General features: G+C 42.3%; 1 protein-coding gene across 2 annotated transcripts in view; it reads left to right on the plus strand.

Moving 5' to 3' along the window:
* The window catches only part of Ano6 (anoctamin 6), a 148,643-nt gene that overhangs the window by 114,822 nt on the left and 8,071 nt on the right, over positions 1–25,750 (plus strand). For both annotated transcript variants that reach the window (XM_090324514.1, XM_090324520.1), the window contains 8 exons: positions 421–563; positions 6,475–6,552; positions 9,346–9,571; positions 11,175–11,344; positions 11,733–11,830; positions 14,629–14,759; positions 20,990–21,195; positions 25,131–25,333. In XM_090324514.1, coding sequence (XP_090180640.1) covers positions 421–563; positions 6,475–6,552; positions 9,346–9,571; positions 11,175–11,344; positions 11,733–11,830; positions 14,629–14,759; positions 20,990–21,195; positions 25,131–25,333 — 1,255 coding nt within the window. The remainder of the gene's footprint in view (positions 1–420; positions 564–6,474; positions 6,553–9,345; positions 9,572–11,174; positions 11,345–11,732; positions 11,831–14,628; positions 14,760–20,989; positions 21,196–25,130; positions 25,334–25,750) is intronic.

Consider the following 25,750-nt stretch of genomic DNA (forward strand, 5'->3'; position numbering starts at 1 on the left):
TAGTGATCCCTCCTGGCCACAACCCCTCCAGAATCTGTTGTTATTAGTTTTCTTGATCCTGGCCATTCTAACTGGAGTGAGGTGGAATCTTAGAGTTGTTTTGATTTGCATTTCTTTTATGGGCAGAGATGTGGAGCATTTCTTCATGTGTCTATAGGCCATTCTTATTTCTTCTTCAGAGAAGACTCTCTTCAACATTGAAGGGAAGATTTTTTTAAAGAAATATTGCTATCACTTCTTTTTTTAAAGAAATTTCTTTTTTTAAAGAAATATTGCTATCACTATCACCCCTAGATTAGAATTTCAGATGTTCCCAAGTATCTTGGGTAATAAAGAATAAGAGTAATAGTCCCTGTGGATTTCTGAAGCATGGCTCCTCATCAGAGCTGCCCTTAACACACCTTTCTCTCCCTTCCTCAGTGACCCTGTTTCTGGAGTTTTGGAAGCGGCGCCAGGCAGAACTGGAGTATGAATGGGACACGGTTGAGTTGCAGCAGGAGGAGCAGCCAAGGCCCGAGTATGAGGCACAGTGCAACCACGTGGTTGTTAACGAGATCACCCAGGTAAGGCGGGTGTGGACCTTGGGTACCTGTGCAGCTTGAACCAACAAGCAGGGATGCCTCGGCTCCTCAGCATGTCCTCCGAGGGTGGGAAGTCTGCGTGTGATCTGGGCTCTGTTAGGCATCTCCTCCGTGATTCCAATTCATGGCCAAGACCTAGAGACAAAACAGGCACAAGAGAAGAAGAGATGGCTGCTCCTCTCATAATAAGGCAAGAATATCAAGAGTAAAACTAGACTGGTGTACATATAGAAGGAAAGGCGTGTAAGTTTTTGTAGGGGAGTCTCAATCTTCACCTTTATTACAGCCCCAGTCACCGCTACCCCTTATGGTTGAGATGGACACAAAAGAATATGTAGCTCCCATTCTGAAGTAAGAAAAAATGAGGAAGAAAGGAAAGCATGCCAGGTGCAGTGGCTCACGAGGCCTGTCGTCCCAGCCACTCAGGAAGCTGACAGCAGGAGAATCAAGATGAGCGCAGGCAGAAAACTGCATGAATCCCCCTTCGCCCTATCTCAGCTTAAAGCTGAGCAATCCCTTGTCATCTTAGCTCTGTGTGAAGTATAAATAGGAGGATTGTGGTCTAGGCCAGCTCTGGGCATAAAGATAAGACACTAATTTTAAAAAGTGTTAGGGGCAGGGGCCAGGAGTTTGGCCTAGTGGTAGAGTGTTTGCATAGCAAGAACCAAGGCAAGAGTTTACTTCCTCAGTATCAGCGCTGGAAGTGGCGCTGTGGCTCATGTGGTAGAGCTCTAGCCTTGAGATGCCCAAGGACAGTGCTCAGGCCCTGAGTTCAAGCCCCAGGACTGGCAAAAAAATGTGTTGGGGGCATCGCTGAAGTAGCAAGTGCTGGGTTTTAACTCCACTGCTGCCAAAAAAAGGTTAAGATTTCATGTGCATGCTTATGTGCCTATATACATATTCTCTCTCTCTCTCTCTCTCTCTCTCTCTCTCTCTCTCTCTCTCTCTCTCTCTCTCTCTCTCTCTCACACACACACACACACACACACACACACACACACACACACTTACTGAAGCTTGAGCTGAGGTTGGGCCCTATTTCTTAGCTTTTTCATTCAAAGTTGGCACTCTACCAGTTGAGCCACAGCTCCATTTCTAGCTGTTTGCTGATTCACTGGAAATGAGAATCTCTCACTTACCTACCTACACTGGCTTTGAACCTCAGTCCTCAGATCTCAGCCTCCTGAGTAGGTAGGATTTCAGAGGTGAGTTACTGGAATCTGGGTGAAGCTTAGCCTGTGTCAGGAATCCAACTGTATTTTTAAGTACTGTGTTTGGCATTTGTGGCATTTGTGGCCTCTGCTGCTGCTACCAGTGCTACAAAAGTAATTGATAAATCCATAGATTATATTGCCTTGCTCTCAAAGGTGATGTCTGAATCGTCTGCATTGCAGCTTCTTTCAGTCAACGGAGGAAATCCAGAGCTGTTGTTGCTTGCCTGTCAGCAGGATGGGGCAGCAGCTTTTGAATACAAATAGCTCTTGGGAAGAAAATGCTTTTTACCAAGAGCATCTGAGGCTGTACCCAACTATAGGTTTCATAAATGGAATCACAGATTCATAGAAGGTTGCACCAAGAGGGAGTGGAAGAAGCCATTTGACCTGTTCATTTTATGAGTGGAAGAGAAGAGGAGGTTCATTTGGGAATGGAAGCTGAGATTTGTCCCCTACAATGTGATGGGCTTCAAATATACCCCACAATGAGTACTTAATGGCTGGGACTTGAAGAAGATGGGTGGGGTCAGTACATGTGTGGCTGCAACAGAGCAAGGCGAGCTGAAACTTAGGCAAAATTAACACATGCATAAAAGTGGTTGGGGTACTAAAAAGTACATGAAAGCACTGCTGAAGAAAACACAGTGTGAGCATAGAAGCCTATCAGTGATGTGTTTAAAATTGTCGTCTAATCCATTTGTTTTCATTGAAATGTCACTTGAAAATGATAGGCACTGGCCGCTCACGCCTGTAATCCCAGCTACTCAGGAGGCTGACACCTAAAGGACCATGCTTCAAAGCTGAGAAGCCCCCGAGACTCCAGTTAACCACCAAAATGTCATACTGGAGGCATGGCTCCCGTGGTTGAGTGTCAGTAAAAGCTGAGTGGGCAATTTGAAACTTTGATATGAAGCTCAGGTTCTGGCAGACAGAAAATAAACAAGCAGGGAGAAAAGTTCTTTTCCTTCTCTTTCTTCCTCGTGTGTGTGTGTGTGTGTGCGTCTAGGTTCATTTCCAGCCTTTTTTTTTTTTTTTGCCAGTCCTGGGCTTAAGCTTGGGGCCTGAGAACTGCCCCTGGATTTGTCTTAAGGCTAGAACTCTACCACTTGAGCCTCAGCACCACTTCTGGCTTTTTCTAAGTATGTGGTACCAAGGAATCGAACCCGGGTCTTCGTGCATGCTAGGCAAGCACTTTACCACTAGGCCAAACTCCTGGCCCCCAGCCTTTGTTTTTTATAGTGGAGCTAAGGAGTCTCATGGACTTTGCTGCCAGGGCTAGCTTCAAACCATGATCCTCACATTTCAGCCTCCTGAGTTGCGAGGATTATAGCTGTGAACCACTGGCATCTGGCTTTCTATCTTTTTTAAAGTTTTAAGTAGTTATACAAAAGAGTTGCAATAGCCAGGTGTGGTGGCTCATGCCTATAATCCTAGCTACTCCGGAGGCGGAGATCTGAGGATCAAGGTTCAAAGCCAACCTGGGCACTAAACAACGTGAGATTCTTATCTCCAGTTAACCACTAGAAAATGGGAAATGGGGTTGTGACTCCAGGGGCAAGCTGAAGAGCTCAAGGACAGCACCCAGGCCCCATGACACCCCCCCCCAAAAAATGCCATGACTGCTCCAGGCTAGAATTCTACCAGTTGATCCAGCTCCACTTAGAATGTTTTTGGGGGATGGGAGGAGAGAGTCTTTCCAGGCTTTTCTGCCTGGGCTAGCTTTGAACTGTGATCTCATCCTAGTAACTAGGATTAGAGTTGTGAGCCAATAGATACCTGAGCTTTTGGCGTCATTTTGAGATGGTCTAGGAACGCATCCATTTCTATAGATTTTCCTGTAAGGGTGTTTGAAGTAGTCATTAGCAGCATGTCATGATGTAACAAAGCAGTTTATGAACACAGTGCAGGTTGATCAGTGTCACCCCTTTCACCAATCTCAACCATCTGCTTTCTTTTTTCTTTTGCCAGTCCTAGGGCTTGAACTCAGCGTCTGGACACTGTCCTTGAGCTTTCTCAAAGCTAGCACTCTTACCACTTGAGCCACAGCACCACTTCCGGCTTTTTCTGTGTATGTGGTACTGAGGAATTGAACCCAGGGCTTTGTGCCTGATAGGCAAACAGTCTACCACTGGGCCATGCTGCTGGCCCCCATCTACCTTCATTGCTAATGTGTCTTGTGTTGTTTAGAAAGACCTATGGTATACTTCTAGAGTCCCAGGAATGAGATTGCCCGAGTTTAGGTCTGAACAGATAAATAATAGCTACTTATATATTCTTGTAGTGACTTCATTGAGGTCATGGATAAAGAGCTACCTAGGAGAGTACTAGGACAGAGGGGATGCCAGATATTTGCATCTACCTTTTGTGTGTTTGTGTGTGTGTGTGTGTGTGCATGCATGCGTGTGCGCTGATACTGGTGCTTGAACTCAGGACCTGGGTACCGTCTCTTACCTCCTTTGCTCAAGTCTGTCACTTGAGCCACAATTCCACTTCCAGCTTTTTGGTGGCTAATGGAAAATAAGAGTTTCATGGGTTTTTCCTGCCCAAATCTGGCTTTAAACCATGTTTCTCAGATCTCAGCCTCTTGAGCAGCTAAGATTGCAGGCATAAGCCACTCCTGTATAGCTGCAGCTATTTTTATATTATAGCTGCTCAAATCATTCAGGTAAATGAAAATTACAGATATAATCTCAACAATCTTACATAGACTCTTATAAACTGAAGAATGGAAACCCTCTAAAAACCCATTGTCAAACCAAATTAATGTATAAAAGCTCAGCCAAGAAACTCATGCCACATTCCTGGTCTTAAAAGACCTCTGTGAATTTTTGTCTCATGTGGGCTCCACTCCCTTGTCATACGTGTTTCTGAAACCCATGTCGGGAGCCTGCATCAGCTCTAGGAGTTTGGGTATGGATGGAGTCTTTAGGGTCATTTAGGGAGAGGGATAGTTTTGATTCCTTTCTTCCCTATTTTTATTTCTTTCTCTATTATTTATCTATTTCTTTCTCATGTTGCTATGCCTAGAAATTTCAGGACTGTATTGAACAAGAGAGAAGGGACGTGCTTGTCTTGTTCTTAGAGGAATGGTTTGTTTTCCCCCTGTAGTATGATATGGGCATAAGTCTGTCATATATAGCATTTATTATGTTAAAGGTGCATTCCTTTTATTCTTAAATCTCTTCAGAGCTCTTTTCAGAAAAAGTTGTTGAAATTTGTCAAAGGCCTTTTCTGGATTAATTGAGATTATGTGATTTATGTGATTATTTGTGTGTGTGTGTGTGTGTGTGTGTATATATATATATATATATATATGTTTTCTGATGTGTATATACATAACTACATTATATATGCTGGACCAGACTTGCACACCTAAAATGAAACCAACTTGATCATGATATAATCTCTCTGATTAATTGTTGGGTTCTTTGTTATTTTATTGAGGATTTAGCATCTATCTTCATCCAAGAGATTGATCTGTAGTTCTTTGTTGTCTCTCCATCCAGTTTGGAAGTGAGTAGAATGTTGACTTTGGTAGTGTTCCTTCCCCTCTCTTCCTTCCCTTTCTGTTCCATAGGAAAGTTGGAGGGGTGCTAGTATTTTTTGCCAAGCCTGGGACTTGAATTCAGGGCCTGGGCACTGTCCTTGGACACTTTTTGCTTAAGGCTAGTGCTCTACCACTTGAGCCACTGTGCCACTTCCAGCTTTTTCTGTGTATGTGGTATCAAGAACCCAGGGCTTCGTGTATGCTAGGCAAGCACTCTACCACTAAGCCACATTCCAAGTCCCTGGTGTTAATTTTTTTGAAGGTCCTAGAAACTTAAGCTGTGAACCCATCAGGCTCTTCTTTGTTGGGAGGTTATGTCTTCTTGGCTATGTGTGTGTGTGTGCTAATCCTGGGGCTAGAACTCCTCAGAGCACTATTGCTGAGCTGCTTTTGATCTAGGCTAGAGTTCTACCAGTTGAGCCAGCTCTATTTAGCTTTTCTGGGGGGTGAGGGGGAGGGAGGGCTTGGTTAATTAAGAGTCTTTCCAGGTATTCCTGCCTGGGCTGGCTTTGAAAAGTGAGCCTTTGAAAAGGCACCTGAGCTTTTGGCTCCATTTTGAGATGATCTAGGAATGCATCCATTTCTATAGATTTTCCCATAAAGGTGTTTAAAGTAATCACAGTCATGTGGCTTTCACTTGTATTTTTTTGTGATATCCCCGTTTTGTGTCTGATTTTGAGTCTTGGTAAGAGTTCATCAATTTTATCCTTTTGAAGAATCAAATTTTTGTTTCATTGATTTTTTTGTATGTGTGTTTTTCTACCTCATAGATTTGTCTTAAAATTGCCCCATATTATTCCATCTGTTCGTTTGGGGGGTTTAGTTAGTTCAAGCCAACTCCAGGAGTGGCTTTGCAACTTGGCACTGTCAGAAGCAAGGACTACTGGCAGATAAAAAATAGTTCATTACTCATGCTTGCAGTTTCCAAAACCCTGTTCTTAAAATGAGCATAGCATGTGTCTTATTGTGTCTAAAGTTATTAACAAAAATGTCTTAATTATGAGTTTTATGTCTATATGTTCAAACTAATGTTTTTGTTTTGCAAATTAAGCTCGATGGGTGGTATTGACAGAGTAAGACAAAAAATAATTTTCTTGGAGAAGTTAATCCTCTTGCATTTCTTCATTTCCAGGAAGAAGAACGGATCCCCTTCACGGCCTGTGGAAAATGTATCCGTGTGACCCTCTGTGCCAGTGCTGTCTTCTTCTGGGTAAGAGTCTATCATCATAGTGACTTTTACAGTTTTTAATTGAATGACACATTTCTCAATATCTAACATCAGTTATTAAAGGGATTTTAAGCCAAGCTTGTAAACTCTAGGGTCTCACAGAAACAGGTTTTTCCAGAAAGCTGCCTGGCTACTGGCCAGGGGACTCTTTAAGTGTTCAGCTTGTTAATATTCATGGTGATTTTTCAAGATTATTTCATCACATTTGATTCAGGCATGTTAATTGTTCAGGGTTTTGCAGTTCTATGTCTAGGAATAGCCTTAATAAAAAGCTAGTATGATGTTCATCATCCATGGTCATAAAGGAAATGCAAATAAAAACAACCCTAAGATACCACCTTACCCCAACAAGAATGGCCAAGATTTTGAACTCTGTCAATGACAGATGCTTGTGGGGTTGTGGAGAAAAAGGAACCCTACTGCACTGCTGGTGGGATTGTAAGCTAGATCAGCCACTAATAAATTCTTTAGGAAAAAAAAAAAAAGCTAGTATGAGCTGGGTATCGGTGTCTCACAGCAGTAAGCCTAGTTCAGAAAGCTGAGATCTGAGGATCACAGTTCAAAAGCAGCCAGGGCAGGAAAGTCCCCATGAGACTCTTATCTCCTATTAACAAAAAACCTCAGGAACAGTGCCTAGGCCCTGAGTTCAAACCCCAGTATCAGCATACACAAAAGTAAAGGGGCATAAAAAGCTACTAGAAACTAAAACAGAGGAAAGTAGGATTACTGAAGTTTTTTCACTTTCAGTAAAATTAGTTTTAGAAACATTATCTTTTTCCCATCTAAAATACCACCACATATTTTGCTTATTAATGAAATATATTAGTAATATAATTTGAAGGGTTTTGTTGGCTTAGGAGCAGTGGCACCATTTCTCTGATACAAGAGAGAAGGCATTAGAAATCCACAAGCAAGGTAGAGGGGAGCTAGTAAATGGTCATGAGATCCTCCCAGACTTTTGGAGGGAAAAATATAGTCTAAAATCATAGTTTGAGCTATACACTAAAATTCCTCAACTTTTTAAATTAATCTTATTTATGTTAAACCATCACTAAGAGAAAGTAGCACTGTGGCTCAACGTAAGAGAGCACTAGCCTTGAGCAAAAAAAAAAATGCCTACAATACCTAGGCCCCACGTTTAAGCCCCATGCCTGACCAAAAAAAACCCAAAAAACAAAAAACCCCCACTGTGTGTCTATGGCTCACCCTGGTAATCCTAGCTCTCAGGAAGCTGAGATCTGAGGATCAAAGTTTGAAGCCAATGTAGGCAGAAAATTATGTGAGACTTATCTCCAGTTAAACCAGCAAAAAGCCAGTTATGGAGCTGTGGCTCAAGTATTAGAGCACCAACCTTGAGTGGAAAAAGCTGAGGGTGAGTGCCTGGTTTCTGAGTTCCAGCCTCAGTATATTATATATACAAACACACCTTGCTCCTCTGCAGTCTGAGAAAAGAACAGAAATGATGCAAAAGCTTTGGAATGAACATGAATTCATGCCCTAAAGCCACATGAGGCAGTCCCAGCAGGGGTAATGGAGTCTGGTGGCAGGGGAGGGCGGCCCTCTGCCTACTTCCTCTCTACTAAATTGCTTATTCTCTGTCCCTACTCTGAACCTATAAAAGAACTATAATCACAGAATTCCAAGGATTCGACAGATTGATATACATGTGCGCTCAGGTGAACAAGAAGGAATGCTATTCTAACCAGTTAATAGTTCTAACAATAGTCATGGTCATTTTTAGATCTGTAATATTTAAATGGCTTATGTGTTATCTTGGCTGAAGGAAACTCATTACATCTTCTGATGTTTCCCAGCCTTAATTTACACACACACAAACAAACACACACACACACACACACTCGTTACCCATTTCACAAGATTTAAGTGTGAAGGAAATGAGCTGATTAGCTAGATTACAGGGGAAATTCACTATCTGCTCTATAGCACATTGCTTATAAGGAAGAAAAACAGCTTTTTAACAATTCAGTCACTGTAATCAAAGCTCATATTTTCTTACAGTGTATTTCATGTGCCTTAGCTGTCTATGCTAAGTGTTTTCTTTTCTTTTTTGGCTAGTATTGGGGCTTGGAACTAAGGGCTTGGGATTATCCCTTAGCTTTTTCACTCAAGGCTACCTCTACCCTGGAACTACAGCTCTTCTGGCTTTTTTTGGTGGTTAGTTGGAGATAAAGAGTCTCATATCTTGCCTGCCTAGGCTGGCTTTGAACTGCAATCCTCAGATCTCAGCTTCCTTGAATAGTTGGGATTACAGATGTGAGCTACCAGCATCTGGCATGCTTCCTCTTTTGACTTCCCACAGTTCCTTTCCCTTTCTCCTACCCTGTTTTCATAGCACTTAAAAGATTTTTCAAGGGACTGGGCGTTTGGCCTAGTGGTAGACTGCTTGCCTAGCATGCACGAAGACCTGGGTTCGATTTCTTAATACCACATACATAGAAAAGGCCAGAAGTGGTGCTGTAGCTCAAGTGGTAGAGCTCTAGCCTTGAGAAAGCTCAAGGACACTGCTCAGGCCCTGAGCTCAAGCCCCAGGACTGGCACAAAAAAAAAAAAAGTTTTCACATGCCATAATCTAAGCATGGGATCCGTTTTTTAACAAAAATCTGATTACTGCTGGAGGCCTAGTTTCATAGCAAAGCACCTGTCTTAGCAAGCTTAAGGCCCTGAGTTGAAATCCAAGTATACTACTGCAAAACAGAAAAAAAAAAAATTGTCATTATTGGCTTGTCTCCTGTTGTGTGTCTGCTGTGCTCTCAGATCCTGTTGATCATTGCTTCTGTCATCGGGATCATAGTCTACAGGCTCTCGGTGTTCATTGTATTTTCTGCAAAACTTCCTACAAATGTCAACGGGACAGACCCAATCCAGAAGTACCTGACTCCTCAGACAGCTACGTCTATCACCGCGTCCATCATCAGCTTCATCATCATCATGATTCTCAACACCATCTATGAGAAAGTCGCCATCATGATCACAAACTTTGGTAAGTACTGCCCTCCGCTTGCGCTACTTTGTGTGTATATGTGATGGTCTTGGGGCTTGAACCCGAGGCCTGAGCACTATCTGATCTTTTTTACTCAAGTGTTAGCTCTCTTACCATTTGAGCCACACAGCTCTGCTTCCAGTTTCCTGATGGAGAGGAGTCTCACAGACTTTCCTCCCTGGGATGGCTTCCAGCCACAATCTTGAGATCTCAGCCTCCTGAATAGCTGGGATTACAGCTCAGTGTAAGCAATTGAGAAGTTTGTAGCTTCCTTGTTAAAAAGTAAATTGTACCTTCTTGGCACTTGAATTCCTGTAGATTACAATTTTCTAGAAATCTTTAAGTGTCAAGGTATTTCCACCTGTCTGTACAGAACATGATCTCCAGCTTTGTGTTCACAAAAGGGACAATGCAAACACAATTACCGTAACAGCCTAGCTCTGTGTAAACATATCAGTGCTGAATAATATTTTCAATTACAATAGATCCATGTATTCTATTCCTGAAAGCAAATAGTCTTTTTATTGCAAATAAGTGGAATAGGATGGTCATTCCAGGGGCAGATGCGTTCCCTGTGCCAAAAAGAATGGGCACTCCCTGTGCCATGTGTCTTCCTTGTGCCGCTCCATTAATGCCTCAGCAGCTCTCGACTTTGTGCCAAGCATCATTTCCCAGGCCATAGCGAAGGGCTTTCCATTTGGTAGTACCATAGTATTTGTAAATTGTATGCAACAGATGAAAATACATATACATACATGTGTAATTCTTTTTTTTTTTTTTGCCAGTCCTGGGCTTGAGCTCAGGGCCTGAGCACTGTCCTTGGACTTTCTCAAGGCTAGAGTTCTACCACTTGAGCCTCAGCACCACTTCCGGCTTTTTTTCTATGTATGTGGTACCAAGGAATCAAACCCGGGTCTTCATGCATGCTAGGCAAGCACTTTAACCACTAGGCCAAACTCCCGGCCCCACATGTGTAATTCTTATATGTACTTAAGACAGTTCCTAACTGTCCCATTTGAATAATGTATTTGTAAATTTTAAAGAACAGTTGGAAAAAATATGTAATATAGGTTTGGAATGCATGTTATTTTTATGTCCATGATATTATTTCACATATTCCTGCAGATATTTATACATAAATAATACAGGCACATTACACATATAGATACATGTACATGTATGTATGTACCTATGCCTGTATTTTTATATGTGCAATGACTGGCACATATGGTAACTGATTTTCAATTATATGCTTTAAAAAAGAAAGGATGCAGAACTAGTGGAAATAGTCAAAGCTCTAACCAGGATGCTTTCTTGTTCCTGGGATACTCAGTCGCCAGTCACAATGTCATATGTATATACGTATAAGTGTGTGCATATATATTTTCCCTGAAGGATATAGTATTCCTGTGAGGAAAGAGCACATAACAATGTGTAAACTTGGAATTGACACAGCAGCTATATTAAGGAGTTGCAAACAGCTTAAGTGGAAACAGTGTGAATTACATTTTTTTTCCAGCATGTTCACTCATGTACCGGTGTCTGTGATGAGGCTTCTGAAGCTCATCGCCATTTAGCCATCTTCCTTTTGTTTTCCCCGCAGAACTGCCAAGGACGCAGACAGATTATGAGAACAGCCTAACCATGAAGATGTTCCTCTTCCAGTTTGTGAACTACTACTCCTCTTGTTTCTACATCGCGTTCTTCAAGGGCAAATTTGTGGGCTACCCGGGAGACCCAGTGTACTTGCTGGGCAAGTACAGAAATGAGGAGGTGGGAAGACAACTGTTTCCTTCTCTTGACACTTTGAGCTTTATTGTGTTTCAGTTGCCTAATGAATACTCTCTTCATTGTCTAGTCCTTAGGTTTTTGTATGCCTGCTGGTCCTGGGGCTTGAACTCAGGGTCTGGGCATTGTCCCTGAGCTTTTTCATTCAAACCACAGCTCCACTTCAGGCTTTTCAGTGGCTAATCAGAGATAAGAGTATCTTTCCTGCCCAGGCTGGTTTTGAACTAAGATCTTCAGATCCCAGCTTCTGAGATCTAAGATTACAGGTGTAAGCCCAACATACTGGGCAAATATCAGAAAAAGAAATTTAATGATTGTATCCTAAGTGCCCCTCATCTTAATCTAAATGGTTTTCTTCGTTGACATTTCCTAGTGTGATCCTGGAGGCTGTCTTCTTGAACTGACAACCCAGTTGACAATAATCATGGGTGGCAAAGCAATCTGGAATAACATCCAGGAAGTGTTACTTCCGTGAGTATGGGACGGGAATGCTGACCTGACCACGGGGATGGGGCCAGGCCACTACACCCATTGAAATCATTTGTCCATGTAACTGCAGAGTCCCAGGCCCACTTCTAATAGAATTTGTCAGGTTGGTTTTGTTGTTGGGGGTTTTTTTGATGAGCTATTGGAGATAAGAGTCCCACAGACTTTCTTGCCTGGACTTTCTTTAAACTATAATTCTCAGATCCCAGCCTCCTGAGCAGGTAAGATTTCAGGTGGAAGGTACCAGGCTAGAATCTCCTGCTATACATGTCAGTACTGAGGTTTGATCTCAGAGTTCCAGGCTTGCTAGGCAGGCCCTCAACCATTCAGACCACAGCCTATTCCTTAGAATCTGTTGTTAAAATTCTCCAGACAAGATACTAAAACCAAGCATTTAAGCACGGCCAGCATTTATTAGGTATGGTAATACCTCTGTGGCTGTGATTGGTAACTGTGTATCCCAGCAAGAAGCAAATGCCATGGTTAGAACTTCACCTATTTCCACAAATTCTGTGTCCACCCCTCCACCTTTGAGAGCATACATTTGAAAGTCAGTAGTAGTGATTTGCTATGTGCCCATCACTACACTAAGAGTTATGTAGGGTTTAACCTTCTGCACTCTCCTCATTTTGATCTCCTGTCTCCAAGTGAAATCAGTGACTTCATCCTGGCAGTAAGAGACTACTGTAGGATTCAGCTCCTGTGACGCCAACTCAGAGGCTTTCAAGAGTAGTTTTCTTGGGCCAGGCACTGTTGGCTCATGCCCTTTAGCCTACCTTTGCAGGAGGCTGAGATCTGAGGATTGTGGTTTAAGCTAGCCATGGCAGGAAAGTCCATAAGACTTATTGCCAATTAACCACCAAAAAAGCCAGAAGTTCACGTGGTAGAGGACTAGGTTTGAGCATAAAAGCTTAGGCAAAGTACCCAGACTCTGGGGTCAAGCCTTTTGTACTGACACATACACGCATACACATTTTACTTTTGATCCCAAAGACACAGACATGCCTAGTATTTGAAGAGGTCATTGTCTAAATTGATAACCACAGAGATTTTGACTTACAGTTGTTGTCCTGAAAATGAGAGCAGTGGGATGCAGTCATCCTTCAGATGTTAGCTGAAACCCACTGTCCTGTTAAATCTTCATTTAATAAGCCCCATCTTGTATCAAACTGAGAATCCAGAGCTGTGTACATTTCCTGCAGACTCCGGGGAGCCTCTTGTGTTTGTTGTCTATTGCTGAGGCAACAAATTATCACAAAATTAATAGGTTAAAAACAGATTTTAATATCTTACAGTCACTGAAGCCAGAAATCTGCTATGTCTCTTACTGAGCTGGAATCAAGGTGTTGATAGGGCAATATTCCTTTCTGGCAGATCAAGGGTGAAACTTTTCACTTTTCTGTATCTCAAGGCTAGCAGTGTTTCATGTCTTTGGCAATTTTCCTTCTTCATTCCTTCTACTTTTCCCTCCCTTTTCCCCTTCTGCCTTATGGTTTTATTAAGCTTGAATCATCCAAAAATCTTCCTGTCTTAATATCCGCTGACTAGCAACTTTAATTTCCCTTTGACACATAACCTGACTTGTTTTATATGTTGTGGATGGAGAAACCGTTGGTACATCTGCATACATAGTGTTGTGTGTATATGTTAGCACTGAGGCTTGAACTCCAGGCCTGGGTGCTCTCACTTGGTTATTCCACTCCAGGCTGGTGTTATACCACTTGAGACATACCTCTACTTATAGCTGGTTACTTGAAGTTGAGAGCCTCCCAGACTTTCCTGTCCATGCTGGCTTTAAACTAAGATCCTCAGATCTCAGCTTCTAGAGTAGCTAAGATGGCAGGCTTGAGCCTGCAGTGCCCAGCAAACACATTGTCATACAAAATCTTGACCATTCTCCTGTATCTGTCATAGAGACCCTTGCCATCTGGACAGAAGGAAATCAGTCCTAAAAAATCCGAGGAAAGCCTTCCAAGCCAGCAGCTATTTTCATAGTGAGATAGTAAGTTCAAAGGAAAACAGTCAACTATCTTGACCGATAATAAGTCCAGAGGAAAACAGTCAACTATCTTGACCTATACTCTGATCTTCTGCCTCCTCCCTCCATACCTCTTGTTGCAAGAACCTTTGTCAAAGATAGCATCATGTCAGGTGCTGGGGTTCAGGCTCATGCATCTTCATAGAACAGGCGCTGGGCTCAGACTGATTGCCCTGTAGATTTCCACTGCAAAATGCGCAGAGCACAGGAGCATAAGCTCAGTGAGCCTTTGGCCTTGACGGCTCCCCTTACTTTGATATTTAAGCAGCACTGCCCATTTGTTTTATTCTGTACTTGACCAGCTAATACAGTTCCTACATTAAGAAAAATCACTGTGCTGGGTACTCGTGGCTTATACCTGTCATCTGAGTTACCTAAGAGGCTGAAATCTCAGAACCTGGTTCAGAGCCAACTCAGGTAGCAAAGTCCCTTACCTCTTGTGAACCTGCAAAAAGACAGAAGTGGATCTGTGGTTCACAAAATGTAAGAGAACCCACATCCTGAGTTGAAGCCTAAGTACTGCTCCCTTCCACCCCCCCAAAAAGGCCATTGCCTGCTGCTACTTTCTTAAATCTAGGCGATCTTTTCAAAATATTTGGGAGACGCAAATACATTTTTAAAAATAATGTGCAAAGGGGAAATCAGTTTCTTGGGAACATGACATGCTTACTCTTGAGATAACCAAAAATAGTCTTATAACCTTGGTATGAAAATCTTCTAAATTATATTCCGGTCTTTCTGGCAGCTGGATCATGAATCTAATCGGACGGTACCAGAGAGTTTCCGGGTCAGAACAGATAACCCCACGATGGGAGCAGGATTATCATCTACAGCCCATGGGCAAGCTCGGACTGTTTTATGAGTATCTTGAGATGAGTAAGTTGTTACTGGTATTATATGTGATTGTGAAATATGGCAGAACATGTTTGAGTCCAAAAGCAGCTGTTACCGAGCCTCGTAATTATTTAGCATAGTGACACACACAGGAATTCACCTTTATCCATTAGCGAAAACTGTAGAAGCAGGCTTTCAAGTAAGATGATTGTGTGTGTCTCGGTCAGTATTTGTGTTGCTTGAAAGCAAATATTTCTTTCCTCTACAATGAAATGGTTATGTATTGAGGCACTTGTGGGCTATATATTCTGCAAGCATTCTGTGTTGTCTGAGAGAATGGACTGGACTGGTGAATTATCTGGGGTGTGATTTTGCTTGGACTGATAACTTGTGCACTGAGTCACTGGAAGCACATGGCAGGAAAAGAGCCCTTCATCCTGCCTGGGATTCAGGTCAGAGTCTACTAACGTGACGAGCAGGGTTTCTTCCTGGTGTCTGGAGTTACTGCATGAGACAAACTCATTCTGCTGACTTGGAATTAGAGTTGGCACGAGCTCTTTTTCCTTTCTGCTCTTGTTTGCATGTGTGTTATTTGTGTGAGCTCCATGTCTTCTCCCATTGAACTTGATTTCGAGCTCTCAGGTATCTTTCAATGGATGGATTTCAAAATACACTTCCATAGGAAACACTTCTTTGTTATGAATCACACATGTTCTGAGAGATAGCTATTGTATCTAGATACATCATATTGTCCTTTTGGCTAAGCTTGTTGAATTGCAGTAGGGTGGTTTTGGGGGGTTTTTTTGTGCCAGTTGTGGGGCTTGAACTCAGGGCCTGGGCACTGTTTCTGGGCTTCTTTTTGATTAAGGCTTGCACTTTACTACTCGAACCACAGTACTACTTCCCAGCTTTTTCTATTTATGTGGTGCTGAGGAATTGAACTCAAGGCTTCATGCATGCTAGGCAAGCACTCTACCAGTAAACACATTCCCAGCCAGAATGAATTACAGTTTTTATGAGGTTAGGAAAAATAGAAAACACAAGTTTGGTTGACAGCCTTCCCTGCAGAAATACCAGGACTATCTATTTGTTAGGACACCCCTTTATTCCTGTTTGTAAGTCTACAGATAAGAGAAATAACAGTCTATGTGTAAAATAATTGCTTTTAATAGTATTCATGAAAGCTGGGCACCAGTGGCTCACACCTATAATCCTAGCTACTCAGGAAGCTGAGATCTGAGGATCACCATTCAGTACCAGTCCAGGCAGGCAAGTCCATGAGACTCTTATTTTAGTTAACCTATACAAAGCTAGAAGTGGAGCTGTGGCTCAAGTGACAGAAAACCAATCTTAAGCAAAAAAGCTAAGGGATAGCATCCAAGCCTAGAGTTCAAACCCCAGCACTGGCACCAGAAACAACAAAAGCTATGCATTAGGCAGGCACTAGTGCCTCAGCTCAGCCACTTGGTTGAGATCTAAGGATCATAGTTAAGACCTAGAGACTGATCTGTAGCTAACTAACAAAAAGCGAGAAGGGGTGATATGGCTCAAGTGGTAGAGTTTTTGCCTTGATTGAAAAAGCTAAGCAAAAGTGTGAGGTCCTGCCTTCAAAACAAAGCATGCATAATATACGAAAAATACTTGCTCCCATTGGTGAGTTAAAGGTTCCTTTTGTGGTTGATTTCTTCACAGTTCTTTGCAGCAGCCTGAGGTATGATTTGAATTTCATTTTTGCCTATATCTTGTGAATGGGTTTGATTAGGGTAGTAGCTTTGATTAGGGGTGTAGCTTAAGTGTATAATGTAATGGCTGTTTGTTTATTCTGTGTTTTCAAAAGGATGAAGACAATTACCTACTATTCCAAAATGAGTGGTCATTTTAAATATTTCTCATTTGGAGCCATTGTCATCACTCATAACATCCTGGAACAAAAACCTCATTTGTAATTTTAGGCAACCTACCCAAAAACCTCAGAACAAAAGTTACTTTTCTGTATTTAATTAGGAAAATAAGGTGCTGAGAGGAAAAGTTAGAGCTGGGCTTTCAAGAGAAAGTCAGTACGATGTTGTTTCCTAGGCTTATTCAAATAGTTGTGAGTGCAATCATTTGACCTCATCCTACCCCATAAGGAAAAAAATTAGAATACTTTTGTTCTAGGCAGATTGAGATTTTAGTGAAATTGTTTTCCAATGATCCAAATAATATCTAATGACTTAGAACTGAATCACTTCCTGAGAATGTAGGCAGTATTGAACAGAGTGAAATCAGGCTAGATTTTGAGCTGTGGGGCTGTGGAAAATAGAATTTCAAGTGCTTTGAAAATTAGTGGGTAGGGGCCAGGAGTTTAGCCTAATGGTAGAGTTGAGTGCTTGCCTAGCATGCATGAAGACCCGGGTTCGACTCCTCAGTGCCACAATAATACATTAAAAAAGAAGAAGAAAAATTATGAGGAAGCTGTACATCCAGGGTATCAGAGTCCAGTTTTATAATGGTGTGTATAAATGTCCAGAACTTACTTTTTTCTATGTCTTCAAAAGGCTGGGGAGGTTACATGGAGACTTGACAGGTGGGCTGCAGCTAAGGTATCACACTCCTGAGGTAGGGAGAATAAGCATTCAATGAGGCATTGGGAGACAATGCCAGCGGCTCCCGCCTGTCATTCTAGTTGCTCAGGAAGCTGACCTGTGAGGATCACACTTGGAAACTAACCTGGACAGGAAAAGCTATGAGACACTTATATCCAATATAACCACCAAAAAACGAGAAGCGAAGTTGGGTCTTAAGTGGTAGAGCACTAGCCTTGAGCACAAAATCTTATGGACAGTGCCCAGGCCCAAAATTCAAGCTGTAGAAATGACACACACACACACACACACACAAGGACATTTGGTCTGAGCTTTGTCAACAACAAAACTTAGGTTTTAGTTATAAGGTTTTAGTTATACTCTCATAGTTATATATACTGAAGGAAGACATTCTGAGAACTTCAGACTTCATTATCTGATGTGAGCTAGCTAGCTATTAATGTCAGAATAGGTAGTTGTACAAAAGACTTGAAAAGGAGTCAGGTAGACAACAGAAATACCACAGGTGAGAGTATCAGGCAAAAAGGCTGTATCATTATGATCCTTGTGTACATAGCCAGGGGCCTTGAACTTTATTCTTCTACAGGGATCTGTTTAAACTATTGCTAAACTCGGGAATTGTGTAATGTTTGTGTTGGAGAAGATCAGATCATTCTTTTAGTGTGTGTACAGATCCCCAGGCTTGAAGTTGGGGCCTTGGCCCTGTTGTGAGCTATTTTATTCAAGGTTAGTGCTCTACCATCTGAGCCCCTTTGGTGGCTTTTTGGTGGTTAATTGGCAATAAGTCTCACAGACTTTCCCACCCAGGTTAGTTTCCAAATGCAATCCTCACATGTCAGCCTCCTGAGAAGATGTGGGCCAGCTGTTCAGATTACTTTCGACAGCAGAATGGGAGATATTTTGGATGGTGTCTGTATTGGATGGAGAGGTACAGCAGGTAACCCAGACAGTGAGTGTCTGTGGGCATATGAACAGGAAGACAGATTTGATTTAAAGAGGTGGATCCTGGTAGGAACAGAACTAGAAATAGGAAGAGGAGTGCTGTGGAGGAAGTAGTTAAGTTTTGGGTATCTGTGTGTGTGCACCATTATTGGGGCTTGAACTCAAAGCCTGGGCACTGTCCCTGAGCTTTCTTGCTCCAGGCTAGTGCTCTGTTACTTGGGCCACAGCTCCACTTCTGGCTTTTCTTTGGTCGTTAATTGGAAGTGAGAGTCTCTAGGACTTTGCTGCCTGAGCTGGGTTATAGGTGTGAGCTACTGGTGTCAAGCTGAAGGTTTTTAACTTATAACTTTGTTTTATTTCAGTAATTTTAGAAAGCAAGTAAACACGAGGCGAGGAAATGTTCTCTGCAGCAGGGACTGTTTGGTCACATCATGACTGTAACACTAGCAAAAGTAGATTTAAGTACCGGAGGAAGCTGTCTGGAAGGGAATGTGCCATTTCATTTTTTCCCCCCAATGATCTCTTCTTTGAAACCATTCTGGTTAGTTCTAACACCGCACTTTAGTTTTCTGTTGCATTTGGTGTACAAAATCACTCCTAGAGCTGAGCTTTTATTCTTTTCTCACAGTATCCAATTACTCTATGATTTTAACTTGTTTAAATCTCAAACTTCGGTATCACCTTTCAGCTAGTGAAAAATATCCACTGGGCCAGGCACTCACATCTGTATTCCAGTCCCAGCTATTCAGGAAGCTGGGATCTGTGTATCACAGTTTAAAGCCAGCCTAGGCAGGAAATTCTGAGAGACTTTTATCTCTAGAATACCAACAAAGCTGGAAGTAAAACTGTGGCTCAAGTGGTGCAGCACTAGCCTTGAACAGAGCTCCATCGGGATTAACTGAATTTGGTATTAAAATCCTAAATTATTCTGCAGAGAAAAATACTGATACATCCCCAAATTATAACCCGCCCAATCAAGACCATATACATCCTACATCATTGTTTTGTCTTCCATTCCTGTAACAGCTTTACCATTCCTCCTCTATTCCTAAAATGTGCTTTTGCTGTCATGATAAATGGCATTGCTCTTCTCTTTGGGATTTTGCATTGGATTTAAAGCTCAACGAATCCCTATTTCTGGCTTCTCATGAACAAATCAAGAAATCCCAACAGGTCACATACTGGCTGCTTTCACCATTGTTGACTTTGACCCACTCCACACATCCTCCCACTTACTTGGCCCCAAGGGTGCGAAGCACATGGGGTTAGATGAGTCACACACAAGGCTGACATCACTCACTGTTGCTCAGGCTGACATCACCAGCTCTGGTCCTTTCCTGTCTGTCTTCTCTGACTGACGGTGCCTGCCCGTCCTGAGAGACTTCACAGAGCCTCACAGGCCTGTCTGCTCTTCTGCACCATGCCAAATCTGCCACAGCCTTGCCCATTCTGGCCACAGAGATGCATGTTCCCTATCTAACCAAAAACCGAAGGTTGCCTTTCCTCCATTCTTAGGCACACACCTGGCTATCCAACTCCCTTAGGTAGACAGGGCCAAAAACCCAAAAGGTTTTTGGGGTTTTTTTTAATATACAAATCGTTTCTCTCTTTCTTTCCTCCTCCTCTTGATTGTATACATTACTCACAAATGTGTGCTTCCCCATCTCTACAAAAAGGCCATTCAAAACAGATAAGAATGTCAGGGCTACCACTTGGATAGTTTCTATCGTGTGTGTGTGTGTGTGTGTGTGTGTGTGTGTGTGTGTGTGTGTGTGCGCGCGCGCGCGCGTGTGTGCAAATACTGGAGCTTGAACTCAGGGCCTGGACATTGTCCCTGAGCTTTTGTGACAAGACTAGTGCTCTATCACTTTGAGATACAGCTCCACGTCTGGTTTTCTGGTAGTTAATGGGAGACAAGAGTCTCATGGACATGCCTGCGCTGACTTTGAATCATGATCTTCAGCTCTTAGCCTCCTGAGTAGCTGTGATTGAACCACTGGCACGAGGCACAGGCATTCATGATTGTAGAAATGTCACTGCTCTGCATTTACACTCAGGGGACACTGTCCCTTGTTGCTTTGTAGCCTATTTTCTCCAATATTTACCAGGCATGGCCTTCTTACACATATACCTCTTATGTTTCTTGAGAGAAATTTCCACATGACTTCTTTTGCTAATCCTAAGTCATGAATCATCTCCCAACATTATATTATCTCAGCAGTCAAAATTTAGTGCTAGTGAGTCACCTCTGGCTTGTGCCTATAATCCTACTCAGGAAACTGAGATCAAACTTCAAAGGCAGCTCAGGAAGGAAAGTCCTCAAACTTATCTCCAATAAACGACCAAAAAGCGAGAAGTGCCACTGTGGCTCAAGTGGTAGAGCACCAGCCTTGGATGAAAAAAGCTAAGCTATTACTAGTAAAGGAAAAAAATATTCTAAGTTAATAAGCTTAGCATACTATGAGTTTACCATCAGTGAGTTATTATGGTTGATTAAACATTTCTCTGTATATTGTTTCTATTACCTGAAGATATGTGGACTCAATAAGCTGTCATTAGTCATCTTTCCAGAGTTCATATTTGTGTTTTGTTCCAGTTGTTTTAGTGTTAAGTTTTTGTTGTTCATGGATGATGTGCTTTCTCTTTAGGGTTGAGTTCTTTGTCTGCCTTTCTCTACTAAAAAGGAGAATAGGTTGTCTTTCCATCTGTCCATCCCTCCATGATGTGTGTCCATTCCATTGACAGTTATTCAGTTTGGGTTCGTCACCTTATTTGTGGCCTCTTTTCCACTGGCTCCTCTGTTGGCCCTGGTGAACAACATACTGGAAATAAGAGTGGATGGGTGGAAGCTGACGACCCAGTTCAGGCGCATGGTGCCAGAGAAAGCCCAAGACATCGGTGCATGGCAGCCCATTATGCAAGGAATAGCCATCCTGGCTGTGGTGACCAATGTAAGTAGACCTAGGCTTCTCAGTATGAAAATGCATGAAGGTGCTACCTAAGGATGTCAAGTCGGTATCAAATAAACACTACCGCTGCAATTACCTGCTGTGTAACTGGTATTCAGTTGTTCATAAATGTGACTTGGGTAAAGACCTAAGGCTCTATGATTGCTTCTTCACTAAGAAATATGGTAGCATACCAACTCCTGTATGTGTGTGGGTGTATGGCTTGAACTTAGGGACAAGGTGCTATCCCTTAGCTTTTGCTCAGGGCAAGTACTCTACCAGTGGAGCCAGAGCTCTGCTTTAAAAAAAAATTTTTTTTGCTATTCCTGGGACTTGAACTCAGGGCACTGCCCTTGGGCTTTCTCAAGGCTACAGCTCTACCACTTGAGCCACAGCACTACTTCCAGCTTTTTGTATATATGTGGTACAAAGGAATTGAACCCAGGTTTCATGCATGGTAGGCAAGCACTCTACCACTAGGCAAAACTCCTGGCCCTATTTTTTTTTAAATTATCAATTAGAGATAAGGGGTCTCACAGACTTTTCTTCCCTAGCAGGCTTCAATCCATGATTATTAGCTCTCAGCTTCCTGAGTCTCTAGGATTGCAGACATGAGTCATGGATGCCTGGCTCCGTATACTGTTTTACTGCCAATTTCTCTCCCAGCTTTCCCTATAATGACTTCCCGGGTTGAATTTCTTCAAGCCACCCCTTCCAAGTTCCCATCCTTTTTCCCACGAGCTCTTGCAGAACAGAATTGAGCCATGCCTTAAGGCCGGCGGAACCTCTGACCACTGATGCATTGGGTCAGCTTGAGTCTCTGAGACTCATTTCTCCCATGAACTATCGAAAAACCAGAAGTAGAGATGTGGCTTGAGTGGTACAGTGAAAAGGTAAGGAAGAATATCCAGGCCATGAGTTCAAATACTAGTGTCAGCACACACACATACCAAAATCACTCACTGTTTTTAGACTGTGGTTCTAGTTCTGTAAGACAAGCTATCCAAAACACATCTGTCAACCCTTTCCCCAGTCCCCCACTTTGATTTGCATTGCCACTCTAACCTCTTAGAGAATCATACCCAAAGACAGCTAATAGGGTCTTAATGGGGTAATATACCCTTTCTCCAACACAGATCATAGCTTCAACATCTACTGTCCTTCAGAATGAAGGCTATTATTCAAAACTATGTTAGCAAGGTCTTTCAAATTCCACAGTCCTAAAAGAATCTGTTAGCCAGATATCAGTGGCTCAAGCCTGTAATTCTAGCAACTTAGGTGGCTGAGATCTGAGGATTCTGGTTTTGAAGCCAGCCTTGGCAGGAAAAGCAAAGGGGTTTTTTTTGCCTGTTCTGGGGCTTGAACTTAGGGTCTGAGTACTGTCCTTGGGCCAGGACATTCTTATCTCCAACTAAGTGCCCAAAAATAAAAAGCTTGGAAGTACAGCTGTGACTCAAGTGGTATAGAGTGCTAGCCATGACCAGAAGTGCAGAGACAGCCAGGCAGGCACAGTGGCTCACGCCTGTAATCCTAGCTACTCAGGAGGCTGAGATCTGAGGATCAAGTTCAAAGCCAGCTGGGGCACAAAAGGACCTGAGACTCTTATCTACAGTTAACCTCTAGAAAACAGGAAGTGGGACTTGGCTCAAGGATAGGGTGGTAGGTAGCCTTGATCTGAAAAACTCAGGGACAACTCCCAGGCCCAAGGGTAGGGGCAGTAGCCTTGAGCTGAAGAGTGACCAGGTGGAGTTCAAGCCCCATGATCCACACACACAAAAAAGAATCTGTCATATTGAATATGCTGTGGTTCATTCAATAAGGACAAAAACATCAACTTGCATACTTTAGGACACATTTCAGCAGCAAAGTTTGAAACTAACAGGGCTTTTTGTTTCATCTCTAACCAACAGAAAATTCAATTGTCTCAACCCCCCACTCCCCTCAATCTTCTGCTTTGATTGAAACAGGTAACTTTCCCCAGTATTCAGACCACAGCTGCCTTCCATTAGCACAGATGGAAGGTTGCTGTGTGTCTAAGGCCGCCATGTGTGTACACAGCTGCATGCTGGCCCTACTGGTTCTTAAGCAATTTTCCAAGAAAAAAAAACTTATTAGGTTTGTGTCATTCATTAAACTATGGACATCATTTTTTCCTCATTGCTAGGTTACAAATACAGTAGGACACATTTATGTTCATAAATATGTATGCAAGCATTAAATAGATGTCTGTAAGCAAACACCCTATGTGTAGGTAGGAGATACAGCCTCATAGTCACAAAAGAGAAGAGTCACCAGGGCCGAGAGTGGACATCAAATATGAGTTTGGTATAAAAACCTTTCATTGTAAAAGCTGTTGGCTCAATAAGGTGAATATACAACGTTGTAGCATGCCAGAGAATCTGTAATTGAAAACCAGTTTTTACAAAAATTGAAACTTATACTGCAGCGCACTGTGGGAAACACTCCTAGTAGGACTCTCAAAGCAGCTTGAATCGGGAGAAAGAGACATTTTGTCAGATAGCACTAGAATTATCTTGTTGGAACTTAGGACATGTTGTATTAGGACTTGAACTCAGGTCCTGGGCTTTGCCTCTTTTTTTCATTGCTGGCCCCCTACTACTCTGGCCATAGCTTTGGATGAAAGTATTTTTTCTCCTTTGTCCTTACCTCAAAACTCTTTCAGTGGTTCAAAGCCCAAAGTAAAGAACTCATACTGTCTTAAGAGATATTCTGCCTGGTATGAATACAGGTTTATAATTGCCATATCTTTTTGTATAGGAGCATATTAAACTTTCTCTAAATTATTAAACCATCTATAACTTTCATAGCATTTTAAGTTTCACCTTTGGGAAGGTTGGCAAGGGTATACATGCTAGATCTAATACAGATGGCATCATCTATCTGGTTTTGTGGTTGCAGCAGTCCATAGTTAAGTAAATACATACTGGGAGTTTCCCAATCAAGTCGTGGGTTGATTTGTCTGAACAAAATTTGGAGATCCATAATTGAAATTTAGATCAAGGAAAATATACTTTATTCAGTATACATTCTTTTTTCATGAGACCACTGAAAATCAGTTGTTGGGTTTTTTTGTGTGTATGTATGGGCCAGTTCTGGGTCTTGAACTCACCCTTGCCATCTCTTTTGGCTTTTCCCTGCAGCTCCAGCCACACTTCCACTTCTAGCTTTTCACTGGTTAACTAGAGATAAGAGTCTTGTGGACTTTTCTGCACAGGCTGGCTTTGAGCCGTAAACCTCAGATCTGTCTCCTGGGTATCTAGGATTTCAGGGGTGAGCCACCAGCCTAAAAACAGCATTACACCAATTCTACAAAGTAATTGTTACAGCCAAAGTATTTTCATAATACTGATGTTACTGTTCCATCTATGAATATTATAAATTATGGAAAGCCAAAATTTTATCCACGTAGAACATTCAGTCAGTTTTAGAGATATAACTTATTTGAAAAACACTTGCTTACAATTTACACAAGCAACGCTTCTGCTATCAATATCATAGTTTACAGTTATTCTGAATCGATGGTGCTTGTGTTTGAAAAGAATAAGCATCAGATCTTTGCATTTAGAAACTGTAGCCCTTTTTCTGGAATTGTAGACCAAAGAAAGTAATATTCTACATTATAATTGTGTCTCAAAGCTTGGGGCCAGTAGCTCAAAAAGCCAGAAGTGGAGCTACGGCTTAAGTGATAAAGCGCTAGCTTTGAGGAGAAAAAAATCCAAACACGATCATGAGATCCTGAGTTCAAGCCTCCATACCTACACACACACACACAAATTCTGCTCAAAAATTGTACAGCATTCACCATCTATCTACATTTTGTATGTAAGAAGGATTTTGTAACTCACTTGGACGGAGACAGTACGTGGGCATGCTTCCTAGCTGTGTCCTACATGCGCTAATGCTGTCCTCCTGCACAGGCCATGATTATCGCTTTCACGTCGGACATGATCCCTCGCCTGGTCTATTACTGGTCCTTCTCCATCCCTCCCTACGGGGACCATGCCCACTACACCATGGAGGGCTACATCAATAACACCCTCTCCTTCTTCAACGTCATGGACTTCGAAAGCAAAGCCAAGGACAATCCATACGTTGGGCTTGGCAACTACACCACGTGCAGGCAAGTGCTGCTCTCCTGTTTAAGAGGGATCTCCTCTGGGAACAACTTGTTTATTTTTTGCAATGTCATTCTCTCTGGTGTTGTTTAACCGATAGAAACAATTCCTTCCCTGCCTCCCATGACTTTTTTCCCCCCACAAACTAGGAAATAAGCTGAGTGCCGGTACCTCTTGCCTATAATCCTAGCTATTCAGAAGGTTGCAATCTGAGGATCATAGTTAGAAGCCAGACCAGATGGGAAAGTTCATGAGATTCTTAACCTCAAATGACCCACCAAAAAGGCAGGAGAGCTCTAGCTCAACCAGTAGCGCTCCAGCCTTGAGGGGAAAAAGCCAAAAGAGCACTTAAGCCCTGGTTCAAGCTCTAGTACCAGCACGAAGAAAAAGATATTAAAGTTAATAAAGACTAAAGTTATGCA

The sequence above is a fragment of the Megascapheus bottae genome, chromosome 2, assembly GCF_031878675.1.
Source record: "Megascapheus bottae isolate mThoBot1 chromosome 2, mThoBot2.hap1, whole genome shotgun sequence".
NCBI classification, from domain to species: Eukaryota; Metazoa; Chordata; class Mammalia; order Rodentia; family Geomyidae; genus Megascapheus; species Megascapheus bottae.